At 36.1% G+C, this 13,776-nt stretch overlaps 1 protein-coding gene across 1 annotated transcript; it reads left to right on the top strand.

Annotated features, from left to right (window-relative positions):
- Positions 1–595: 595 nt before the first annotated feature.
- Positions 596–13,257, top strand: LOC144446638 (protein Skeletor, isoforms B/C-like). Its single transcript, XM_078136450.1, has 15 exons — positions 596–920; positions 2,383–2,526; positions 3,625–3,697; positions 3,923–4,031; positions 5,031–5,193; positions 6,265–6,346; positions 6,789–6,966; positions 7,638–7,874; positions 8,644–8,770; positions 9,234–9,347; positions 9,460–9,639; positions 10,138–10,331; positions 10,729–10,789; positions 11,063–11,220; positions 12,221–13,257. The coding sequence occupies exons 1-15, from the start codon at positions 866–868 to the stop codon at positions 12,347–12,349; spliced, it is 2,004 nt and encodes a 667-aa protein (XP_077992576.1). The 5' UTR covers positions 596–865; the 3' UTR covers positions 12,350–13,257.
- Positions 13,258–13,776: the final 519 nt, after the last annotated feature.

The following is a 13,776-nucleotide window of genomic DNA, read 5'->3' as shown; positions in this document are numbered from 1 at the left end:
TCATAAAATCATGGCCGGAGGTACTCAACAACAGGAGGTGTGAAATATGGTTAGCTACAATATGTAAATTCAGCCTGGGTTTCGCTGTGAGTTCAGTCATGGTTCAGTCAACTAGTCAATGCGTTTTATCGAACTATTCTGCTGAACGAATTGTTATTGCATTACATACACTGTAATTTTAATGAGTACATACATTACTACTGTTTTAAGTATTTTACATACATGTACTACGGAGTTGAATGTACACACAGGGGCGTGTATTATTGCTTAGATTTCCGTTTTCTTAGGAAAATATCATACGAATCTTGCTGCTACAAATGTATCGATCTATAGTACTACGTATACTATAACTCTCTTTCCCTTTACATGTAGGAATATATATTCAAAAGGTTGTTATATTTAGTCTGTAGACCTGGAAAACAACAATCTATGCAATATTACACGCCCCTGTGAATGTACATGTACATAGTAATCAATGTACGTACAGCCATGTTAGATATACTGCCCTCAATCGATCAAACCTTAACATTTTTTCCGCGAAACTGTGAGTTAAAAATAAAGATATGCAAACGTCATACACTTGTGTTTACTAAATAAGGAAGTATATCAGGTAGTGAATTCATAATTCCATACACATCGCTAGGTCACACTGTTATAGATCGAAACCTTAGCGAAAAGCACCACTCATCGTATAGAACTCTCTCCGTAGGTCGGGTTGAGGTATTAGGTGTGGTCGTTACACAGACTCAAATCGAGTTTTGCTAAGCCTTGGGACTTGTACTAGAGGACAGTCAAACGACTTTCACCGGAGCGTGGAGAAAAAACATAGACAGGGAGTGGTTGGACTACACTATCTAGCGTATCAATGGGACAACAACTTGTGATTTGGTGTCTCTTGGCAGCCATTTACTTGGCTGGAGGTTAGTAATAGTAATAGTTGTTTGGTTGTTGTATTTTATGTAAAAGTGAGAAACTGGAAAGCATTTGCACGATGTCACTATATACACGTATAATATATTTAGGTGGTAAACCGGATATGCATGGACTCTATGGCGGATATGTAATAACAGCGACATGATCAGGGTACGTAAATTTCCATATGCGATATGTGGCCAGTGAGAAGATACGTAACTCTGCTGACCGAAGTTTGACCTCTCTTTGTCATGGACATGCACACAGATAATAGTTCAGACAAAGCCATTCACCTTGTCTGTATTATATGCATAGATCTGAATAGGTAATTGTCTGTATTATATGCATAGATCTGAATAGGTAATTCATCTACTCAGTGCTTGACGACGTTTCGTTCCACTTACATTAATTTGTATGTACAAGACATTTCAATCATAATTAATGTCAGTACTGTACGCCCACACACTGTAGCACCGAACTAGGTAGATTCTACTTCCTTCATTCTATTATACTCAATCAACAATTCACAACCCGGTAGTCATGGTGATCACTGAGATGTTTAGGGTGACTGCAGACTGGCTTGCAGCTTGCCAGTTCGAGGCCTAATCAGACGTACGAATGTAGCTGCTGCTTGAATCTTTAAAGTCCTTGGGCAAGAGTTGTACAACAACAGCGCCCTAGTAAAACTCAGTACGTAGTGTGTGTATATATAGATGAGGCCTTGTACAGGTTTAAACATAGACAAGTAAGTTTCTTACTTGTCTGTGGTTTAAGTCATTGAATGTTTTACAGCTAGCATCATTAAAAAAAAAAACTTGACCGCTACACAATTAGGTAAAAATACATGGCAAATGAGGCCATCTAATCTTGAATTTGATTTTTTTTGTTAGTTTTTATTATCCCATAATGTAAATGTGATTACATGGAAGTCAAAACGCGACGATTTCCCCTCTTCTTTAGTTAGCGATACCTTCCATAATGTCACTTTATTACTGAAACCTTCTCTGTTTTTATGATAAAATGTGTTCATTGTTGGATCTTTTTTTTTTGCAAAGTTTAGTGTCATGCCGAAGCCGTTTACTGATTTCAATAGTAAGTTTCGGGTTACTGTTGAAATCAATTGATGAGAGGAATTGTTTTCGCTAGTCCTCCAAGCTATCTACAGGCGCTCTATAGATCTGCTAGATCTGGAGAACGAGCGTAAATTAAAAAAACAAAAACTCAAAACGGCAGTAAATTAGGATAGCGAGTAGTAGCGTTAACGTTAGTCCTTCAAGACTATAGTGGCCTAGTCCATCGTTACTTTAACAAACTATTATAGTATTTTTATTTTGAGTGGACGATTTTAAAAGAAGTAAACTAATTCAATATATGTTATCATTAGAATGAATTTCGATGAGAAAAACATAGAAGTTGGAGAGAGATTTTACAAAATCCGAATTGTAATTTTTCTGTTGTGTTTATGAACAGGAGCAGTGGTAACGAACGGACCCTACCATGGGAAACTTATCGGTACTTTTGCGACTTACGATCACGGTGTGTCTGGTACGGTGTATGCAGTTGATGACAGGCGGCTTAGAATACTTGATTTTAACTATGATGGAGCAGCACCAGGTAATAAAATAATAATACAATGTTTGGAAGTCGTGACATGACGTAGACAGTAATGCCATCATCGGTTCGGGCTTATCAACCTCCCCTAAATAGGGAAAGGGGAGCTAGACCGCGCCCACAAAGGCTGATCTGTCAGTCTGTGACATGACAGCAATGCGAATTAATAACGTTGTTTTTGAAAGTCGTGACATGGCTGCAATATAACAAGCAATAATTAACACAGATCGTTTGCCACGTGATGTGAAAAGAAAGCAGTATTGTAACATGTTGGTACTAGCCGGGGCATGGCACTAATAAAAGATTTGAAAGTCAAACCAGGATACGAACTAGGATCTATATTCACAAAATATATTACGACTTCCTGGTCGTTAAGCTGAGTCATACTTAGTAACATTCACCATTGTCGTCCGACCGATAGGTTTTATGACGTCGTCAACTGAACCATAAATATTTACCCTTTGACGAGACAGCAGGTGCTCTGTTCGAAATATTGATCTAATTGTCGTTTCTATGCAGGATATAGTTGGTGTTATTTTTTGTGGGGGATATGTTTTCTTGCTCTTTTCGTTCGGGCCATATTACTTTTTAAAAATATTTTCCTAGAAATTGAGAATATGTGTACATGTAATATGCCTAAATGCAATAAGGAGCGAGATGCTAGTAGCCATGGTTCTAATCCATAGGCATTTGTTTCCCGAGTTATGGCTCAAAATATTCTATCAGAATACAATGAAAGAAGACACGTCTTTCGCGGTGCCAGTGAACCTGCGCGATCACAGAAACAAGTGTAATTTTACCCCTTTCATATATAGTTGGTTAAGTAGGTCAATATTAACGATATTATCGACATTATATTGTATTCTGATATAAATATTCTGAGACATAACTCGGGAAACAAATGCCCGTGTTCTAACCTCAGACCAGTCCTGAGTCATCATTATTCACACATTGTAAGTATGTCATAGCTATACGTATGCATATATAGGGGAATATATACTCACCTGCAGTTTCGACAGCTTAAGATGAGATCACTGTCCTATGCGTGTAGCAGTCCCATATACATGACATGCATATTCATGTTATTCTTTTGATCCACAGATGCGTTCTTTTGGATTGGGAGCACAAGTGACCCTGACATGTCGGGAACGATAATACCAGACGAAAAAGGAAGGTAAATGAGTAAACAAAAAAAAATCAACAAACTATGGGCAACGGCAACAGTAATTACATCCCTCCTTCCTCACCACCACCACCACCACCACCACCACCACCACCACCACTATATATATATTATATTAGAGTAATTATGCTGGACTATTTGATAGGATTGTTTCATTTATTTTTATTGATTAAGTGATGTCAAGTAATTTTAAAGTAACTGCTGTTTACTTTTCAGATCCAGTAAACTCGACGCTTACAGCAATATCGATCTTACGCTAACTTTGCCTGGCGATACCAAAATCACTGACTTCAAATGGATTTCTGTCTGGTGTAGGCAATTTACGGTAATTAGTTACATGGGAGAGGATTTCGACACAATGTGTGTGTGTGTGTGTATATATTATATGTCGTCGTCTGATGATTGCAACAGCGTGAAACACTGTGTAACGGCTCCTCCGTATCGTGTTTGATACTGTGTTATTTACACCTCTCTACATACAGATGTATTGAGCATATATATATATATATATATATATATATATATATATATATATATATATATATATATATATATATATATATATATATATATATATATATATATATAGTTTTAAATATATATATATATAGTTTTAAACTATTTAAAACTATTACGCTCTGCCACTGCGGTATAGAGCACTGTCTTATAGCAGATTGATACTCACCGAGTTATATATATATATATATATATATATATATATCCATATGTAGGTTCCAGATCTGGTGTAAAGTGCTCGATACGGATGTAAAGCTTGTTAAATGAGTGAAAAAAGGTGACTTGGTTACCCGTTATATTCGATTCTCTCTGTCGTATGGCAAGTATAGCTGGTCACACTCAGGCGGGTGAATTCGAAGCCACCCTTTTTCACTCATATATATATATATATATATATATATATATATATATATATATATATATATATATATATATATATATATATATATATATATATATATATATATATATATATATATATATATATACATACGGAGATAATGGAATTACTCGCAAACAATAGTACCCGTTCAAATAACCATTTTGGTCACGTGACTATACATAAGCGATTTGTATTATTTCTGTCACGGTGCACCTTGCTATGAATACACAACCCCAATCCAACCTGCACTGACTGTAAATTGTATTCAACAAATAATAACACTAAAACAATAGTATAGCTAATTAATATAATAATATATCTAATAGAAACACGTTGACGTTGTAACAATATTTTTTTTCAAAAGTCAAGAAAAATTACACCATCATGGTATAATTTCATATATGTTTTTTTGTGTGTTAACTACAGGCTAACTTTGGGCAAGTGAATATTCCAAATAACTTCGTCGCACCATCGGAACATGATCTTGGAGAGTTTTCACGACTTGCTCACGGTCTTCGTGGTCATGTGTATATTGTTGACGCTAAGACATTTCGTATTGAAAATTTACACTATGATGGAAATGGACCAGGTGAGGTGACTCGTTCATAACAGTGGCGATTTTTTTTATCTGTATATACTAATTTGTTTGTTTGCTTTCCATTTCTTAAATGCATACGCCATCAATGGCATTTTCAAATATTCATTCCACAACTAAGTGTTTTTCTCTGAAAATCAAAGTTCTTCAATTTCTCTTCAAATCTTTGCCATATAGAAGCTTGCTGCAGGCCCTCTTGAAGTACTACAAGAAATCTACGGGTTTACTGTCTCGTTTTCTATATTAGGAGACAATCAATCTGCGGTATTTCCCATACAGTTAGACACAAAATTCGGCGGCCATATTGGAATCAAAAATGACTAAATTTTGATATATTATTTACACCTCTATTTCAAGATTTAGAGACACCATATTTTTTTTCTTCTTGATTTTAACTGAGAATAGGTCGGAGTTTTCTTGAACTATAAGGTAACAGTAAAAGTTTAAAGAATTTATTTCCAAAACGTATTCTGAATTAACAATTTATTCAAATTAGCTTCCATTGGTAATAATCACTGAACTAGAGTGTCCGTTACCTACTAGGACTCTCACAGCTAGGGGTTCTACTACGAGACCACCGGACTCAGACGTCTGGGTGGTCTAGTCCCCCGTGGTGAGAATCATGGAATGACTATCAACCGAGACTATCCCTTAGTAAACTGACCTGCTGACATGTGTCACAACTTGAATGACCGGGTTGATGATTTCAAAAGTGCTTGAGCCTTAATATCAACGCAGTACGTGCCTTCGAGTCGACTCGTAAATAATAAAAATGTGAAGCTTTTACTGTTACTAAAACCGACTCTCAATCAAAATTTAAAAAAATATATATCCTGTAAAATATTTTTAGACAAATGTATATTAATTATTTATTTTATGAAAATGACTAATCACGAAGTTGTTTTCTTCATAAATATTTTGTTGCTGAGGATTAAAATGTATCTGATGAATGCACCTTTTAATTCAAATTAGAAAATAAAAGGACACACATTCTCGGACCCCCCCCCCCCCCCCCCCGATCAATCAGGCGTAACTTTGAAATACTTTTATTTCATCAATATACAGCTGCGTATTTTTGGGTTGGTCGTAATGGTGAGGGCGCTCGTCCACATCGTAATGGTATCAAAGTACCCGATGAAAATGGGCGGTAAGTGCTACATCAGTACACAGTTCGAATCATCTTCATTTATTGATAAAACGAAAAGTTACTTGCGGGAACATGTGTTCAATGATAGCCAGTCCAAGGGGGGTTCCAACGACGTCATGAATATTCTTCACCATAATTCTATTCGGCGGTGAAAGGATGACTAAAAGCTGGCAAAGTAGGATTAATTTTGTATGTGTTAATATTACACAGAGAGTTTTTAAATTTTCATATTTCTCAGCATTCGCACGTGACGTAAACGACACAGAAAGTCTTTTATTAATTCCTGCAGAGGTTTTAGACTCGCACGACTCTTATTAAATTTGTATTGAAATTATGAGTACGTACCGCCCGTCTATTCAATTCTTTTTTACCCTACCATGGTATTTAAGCTAGTTTACCACAACTAATGATTTATCTTCTATATAACCAATATTGTGCACAGAACTGGAAAGTTATACGGTTATAATGGTCAGACTATCTCTATCAAAATGGATGATCTGACTGTCTTTGACATTGAGTGGCTGTCCATGTGGTGTGTCATAGCCACACAGGATTTTGGTAACGTGTTAATACCCGATGAGTTGAACATTCCACCCTATATATCTGACATGCCGGATGAGGTAAGGGTCTATTGATGTGCTGTGATTTTATATAGTGTTGATTATTGATGCACAACCGTGAACCGATAGAGTGTGTACATTAAATGGAAATACACTCAAACAATCCCCCACACTGTACTGACGCACACACACATGCATACACATACGTACATACGTACGTACGTACATACGTACGTACATACATACATACATATTATGTTATTTAGAAATGTTCGGGTTTTGACCTGGTATTTCTATGTCTCGCCATTTTTTCCCTTGAAAAAGAATATTTATTCGAAACGTCGGATTTAACAGCTATATATACGGACTGGTTTATTAGTTCCTTATGCATTTCTACATACATACATACATACACACATACATACATACATACATACATACATACATACATACATACACACGCACGCACACACACACACACACACACACATACATACATACATACATACATACATACATACATACATACATACATACATACATACATACATACATACATATTAACTGTGTAACTCAACTTTCAGTTGGACCAAATGTCAATGTCGGCTTAGATTAGGGGCAACATCAAAAGTTCGATATAATATATCTAACTTAATTGCATAAGTTTGGGGGTGGGGGGGGGTGGGGGTTGGCCAAACTAATTTCGATATTTTCATTATCCCCGGTTGCAGGCGGGATATGATAACTGCGAGGCTCTGGATGACAATTTTCAAATCAGTTGGACGCTGGGTGGTGATTACATCGATATTGAGTTGAGTGGTCGGGTGGATTTTGGAGAATATCTTTCTTTTGGTATCAGTGGATCGGATACTTCAACTAGTATGGTGGGTTCTGACGTCACAGTGGTATGGAATGACAGAACAAAAGGTGTCATGGTGGTCGACTATGATCTCAATGCGTATGCGCAGGTAGGAAGAATACATGTGCCTAATCATTTACACTGTTACTACCAAACTAGAGTGACTATAGAGTTTAATTATGCAACACGGTGTTTTTACTTACAACCTACACGAAACAAAATACAGAGACTCTGATAGCGAGAAAGCATATAAAATGATACATTTTATCTCACTGTGAACAATCACTAAACTGTTCCTTTGTGTTCACAATTAGATACAACGTAATATTTCACATGCGTGCATGTGCGTTATCAGTGCGTTTATTTTGTTTGTGTAATTCGTAACACAAAACGTTTTGTCAGATGCGAAAAACACAATGGCGCCAAATTGAAACTCTATAGTGCTTCTGGTTTGGTAGTAAGTAACAAAATGTTTTTACTACTAATTTAAAGCAAACACGAACAACTGGAAATGTTGGACACACTAATATTTGTAAATTCTGCACAACGGGAATCCAGATTTCAAGAAACTGAATAGAAAAGTTACTAGTACTTTTAGCAATAGCCTTGATATAACCCATCTTCTAATGTTTTAATGTGCATGCCAACAATGATTTTTCCTTTATTAAACTTTTTTAATTGTTTGTCCAGAATACCAATCCCATCATGATTAAACTCGCTGGGCCTGTTTTCAGCCACGACATAAGTTTCTCCAAACGTACAGAAAAAAAAACTAGGATTACCGACTTAAAAAAATTTGCCTTAAATCTTTGCCTTCGAATTCTGAAGACTTCACAAAATGTGTCAAATTCATGATATTACTTTGATTACCTTTACAGTGTAGTCAAGGGGTAGGTGCATGCCCGGATACCATGGTAACCGACGGTAGTAATGACATCAGTGAGGTCAGATCACTACTAAAAGATGGCGTTGTTAGTATTGGATTCAGACGACCGTTGATGCCAAGTAAGAGATGGCCAGAAATTATATCAATGGCTTATGGTATTCTGCGAAACGAAACGAAATGAAACGAAACGAAACGAAACAAGGCAACAGCCCATGTGAAGATAGTTAAGACGTGTTACACTTTTGCAATGTATTATTTCAGCACCATCAGACAACCATAGTTTAAGGTTTTGAACATGGATACACTAATCTTTGCCAAAAAGAATGGTAAAGTTTTAGGAATCATGAATCAAATTACATGTTACATAAACTATTCCAATTCGAAAACGTGATTTGAAAAAGTTGGTGCCATGCTCTCTTCTGACAAACATCAGATAACTAGAATGAACCAATAAGAGGATGGAATGGAATGTGCTGAAAGGGGAAACAACATGATAGTGGATGTCATAACCGCTGAAGTTTTTTTTTAGTTCATAGTATCTCGGCTTTCACTTTAACCCTCATACAACTTTGGTATTTACAGGTGACGCAAATGACAAGATTATACCCACTGACAAAGACGTGTACGTCGTATGGTCTATAGGATTTATTTTTGAGGAAACCGGCAATGTAGCTAAACATCATACCATACCAAGTGGTAAGTATTATATTAGCTGTACTTGGTAAGCAATTTGAACTTGATAGTTTAACGAAAATTCATGAATGAATAAATTTCGATCTTCTCACGAAAGTCATTGTTTTTTAACCAGGTAATGTTCAACTGAACTTTGGTCGCCCAGCTGGGAAATATTGTCAAGCGTTTCCTGATGCAACGGAAACACCAGTGGAGCCCTGGGATGAGATAACCCTAAGAGGTGACAAAAAGAACACTGAGTTTACTGCTCGTATTGGCCAAGCAGGTGGAAGAAGGGGTTATGCTGCCATCACAGGTGAGTACAAAATGGTGTGTTTACTTTTTTTCCATGTGTAATGCATTGCAAAATATTCTGAGTTTCCATAAATATATATATATATATACACACACACATATCCTCTTGCAGACTAGACATATATATATATATATATATATATATATATATATATATATATATATATATGTATGTATGTATGTATGTATGTATGCATGCATGCATGCATGCATGCATGCATGCATGCATGTATGTATGTATGTATGTATGTATGTATATGTATGTATGTATGTATGTATGTATGTATGTATGTATGTATTTGTAGTTTTTCATATACCCATATACTATTATGGTTGTTATTGTACAGTTTTGTGTCGTTAATCTACCAGAAGGAATGTCCTGTATCTATAAGCTAGATCTCAAATATGCAATCTAGAACTCGTGGGAAGTTCTATAGTATGAATTCATTAAAAAAGATTTCATCCTAGGCACTAACAATCTCATATCTACCACTTTTAGGTCAAATATCTTGGGGTATAGCATGGTATATCAATGAAAAGATAATACCAAAGATTGAATTAAAACCTGGAATGAATTACACTTTCATCGTTGAGGGCGGTAATGACCCTACCATACCTGCCAAGTATCATCCATTCTACATAACAGACGATCCAATAGGTGGTTATGCACAGCAAAGTGCCGAAGACAGAAAGGTTTGTATATCATGGTTGCATACATACATACATACATACATACATACATACATACATACATACAGTACATACATACATACATACATACATACATACATACATACACACATGCGCGCGCGCAGACACGCACATGCACTCACACACACGTGCATCCAGACTCACACACACACACACACACACACTCACACACACACACACACACGCATACATACATACATCCATCCATCCATCCATCCATCCATCCATCCATACATACATACATACATACATACATACATACATACATACATACATACATACATACATACATACACACAGAGAGTCATTGCTTATATTGTTGACTTTTCATGACCCAAATATGCCATATTAATTAATTTAATTTATTAATTTATTTTAGAAAGTGAAAGTGTTTGCAGGAGTAGAATTTGATGACAACGGGAATCCATACCCAACTGCAGGTAAATCCAAACCGTATTAAACCGTCATTTATAACGATTTTGTTTGTAGGTGAGAAACGTTGACTCTCAGAGAGGTCGGGGGGAATATTATGTAGTAGACATACTGTACTATGGTCTGACTAAATTGAAGAGTGAAGTAACAAGTACGATTTGAGGTTTCTATCTTTGATAAGCCAAAGATGTCTTGATTGGTTCATTGGTACTTGAAATGACCGTGTACTCTTACCGTTTTAGAAGTCACCAAATGTACTTCATACATTTATTTATTGACAGCTGGGCGTTCCTGTGAGTACACCTCGAAAGGGTTGGATCAATCGGAGCAGTCAAAGACTTTTGACCAGTATTTTGAAACACTGAGTTTGGAATGTCAACCTGGAAATGCTGCGACACTAAAATGGACACCTGAAAAACTGGGTACATACTATTACCAGGTATGGCAAACTAGGTACCCTGCAACTATTGTAATGCAACCGGGCACTCTCTTCACACGTTAGGCCTAAACAAAATACGTATGTGGTTCCGGTTACCCGATCCCACCTAGTTTTTAACTGCCAACCCTAAACTTTTTTTTGACGTATTCGAGAAATAAAATAATATAATCGCAAAAATTGTGAAGTTTCAGGAGAAACGGTGGATGCGGAAACTGATCATGTGACATCACTGTGACTTAAACAGACAATATAAAACTGTTCTTCCAATCTGTACTGGCTGTACATCTGATAGGGAGAAATATATAACACAGAGACCACATGGAAAACAAGGGAAAACCTGAACTAGACACTAACACATGAGAAAAAATATAATAAAATTAAAAAATCTACCTACCCCACCTATTCTAAAATTGAGCGTATCGGAACCGCAAATGTTTTTTATTAGGCCTCATTGCTAATATCCTACAATGTACATCTACATGTATACATTATTAGGAGAAACTGAAATCTTAGGTACAGCATAGTATTGTGATATCTTAGATCTATCATCAAGCAAACTGGATTATCTGAATTCATATTACTGTGCTAAATTGTTAATGATGTTCATCAGATACCCGAGGTCACGTGACAACTTGTCCTTGCCATTCACATACAGCTTAATAACTTGTTCTAGAAGACATGGTTGCATGGGTTTTAACTGTTACGTCATCTCGTACTACGAAGACTTGTTTCTCGAGTACACTTCACTCAGGAGTGACACATTTGGTCAACCTTTGCAATGACAATATTGTTCAAAAGGTACGTCGTGTCGCTTCGCCCTCACCGGCAGATGGGTTGACCAATGTGAGGGTGTCTCGTCACGGTGTACCTTTATACACACTCTAATATTGGAGACCTTTTTGAGTTTGTGATGAAATATTATGAGTGCAGTTTCGTTTATTCACTAGTATTCATGCTACAGAGATCTGTATACTAATAGACTGCATGTCTTCTCTTTCAGTGTTACACACATCAATATCTTGGCTGGAAGATCGAAGTTGTTGACGTTTTCTCTTCGAGTTCAAAACTTCCGTCCATCACCCCTCTTTTGCTTGTCCTATCTTCAGTACTCTCTTTGGCATTTTATTAATATATAAACCATGGATTTAGAGTCTCGTTACTTTAGAAGTCTGCTTAGATACCGAAACATTTAAATAATTATCCAAACTAAACACTTTGGGCACATAAGGTACCCTGGCAGGAAGGTGTAATTAAATGTGTACACTAATATCGGCTATCAGTGTATAGCCATGGCTAAATTAGATGACGAAATATTTCATAATAATCCACTGTAATCTGCTGTATTCCCAAAATTGAAGACTATATTGTGATATCATCACTTCCTGTTTTGATGTCATCACTTACTGTTGTGATGTCACCACTTACTGTTGTTAAATCATTATACTTCCTGTTGTGATATGATGACTTGCTGGTGTATATGTTTTTCAAAGTAAATTCTCATTGAGGCTTTTACACATTTTTATAAAAAAAAAACTTGTACATTTTTTTTGTCGTGATATGATTTTGAACAACTCAATTGGTTTGTACAAAACTTTATAAAGTATATAAATCTGTCGACGTCTGTGCCATGCTATCATCTTCACCGTTGTATAAATTTGATTGGATTATCTAACAATATCATTAAGCTGTATTTTTTCATGCACTCATCACATATCAATGTAGTCACTGAATTATCAAGTTTAAATATGTGATCGCATTGTGTCACTGATCATTTTTTGGGTACGGACCCCATAATCAATAGGATCTGATTTATTGTACCATGCTATACATGTGTAAGCTTACAGCTTCACAAATACGTTGTACAGTTGATTCCATACTGTTCAGGGTGTACTGTATTATCACAGGACCCAGCAAGCATGTAAATGATTGATCGATCGATTGATCAATCGATCAATGGTTTATTATTTGGTTGAATGATTGATCGATTGAATGATTGATTTTTGTGATGAAATAAAACTCATTTAAGTTTGTGTGTGATATTGATCAATTGACTCCTTGATTTTCGTTGTGATATAAAAATATTTTTCTTCTTTCCCTGGCTACTTTTCCCTCTGTCAGCTGTATATACATTTCTTTATTGACTGAATAAAGACATTTTGTCCATTCTTCTCCTCTTATTTAAACTAAAACACCCCTAATCTCATAAATAGCATGGATCAGTTACCCCAAAAATTTGGTTTATGTCTTATCTTGTGGGAAATTATCACATCAGACAAACAGTCAATCAATCACACACTGGTAGTATTATGCTAGTTCATGCATGAAAGAGTGTGATATTGCCCACTGAAGATATGAGACAAAGCAAAGTGTTAACGTCACTGATCTCTTGCCAATTCTTGCCGATATCTATTTCTCTATCCATCGATACACCCATATATATATATAACTCGGTGAGTATCAATCTGCTAAGACAGTGCTCTATACCGCAGTGGCAGAGCGCAATAGTTTACGCACTGTGCTACGGATAAATCTTACCACTGACTTCCTATGTATATA

Source organism: Glandiceps talaboti, chromosome 15, assembly GCF_964340395.1.
Source record: "Glandiceps talaboti chromosome 15, keGlaTala1.1, whole genome shotgun sequence".
Taxonomy (NCBI): domain Eukaryota; kingdom Metazoa; phylum Hemichordata; class Enteropneusta; family Spengelidae; genus Glandiceps; species Glandiceps talaboti.
This window is presented reverse-complemented; position numbering and strand designations above follow the sequence as displayed.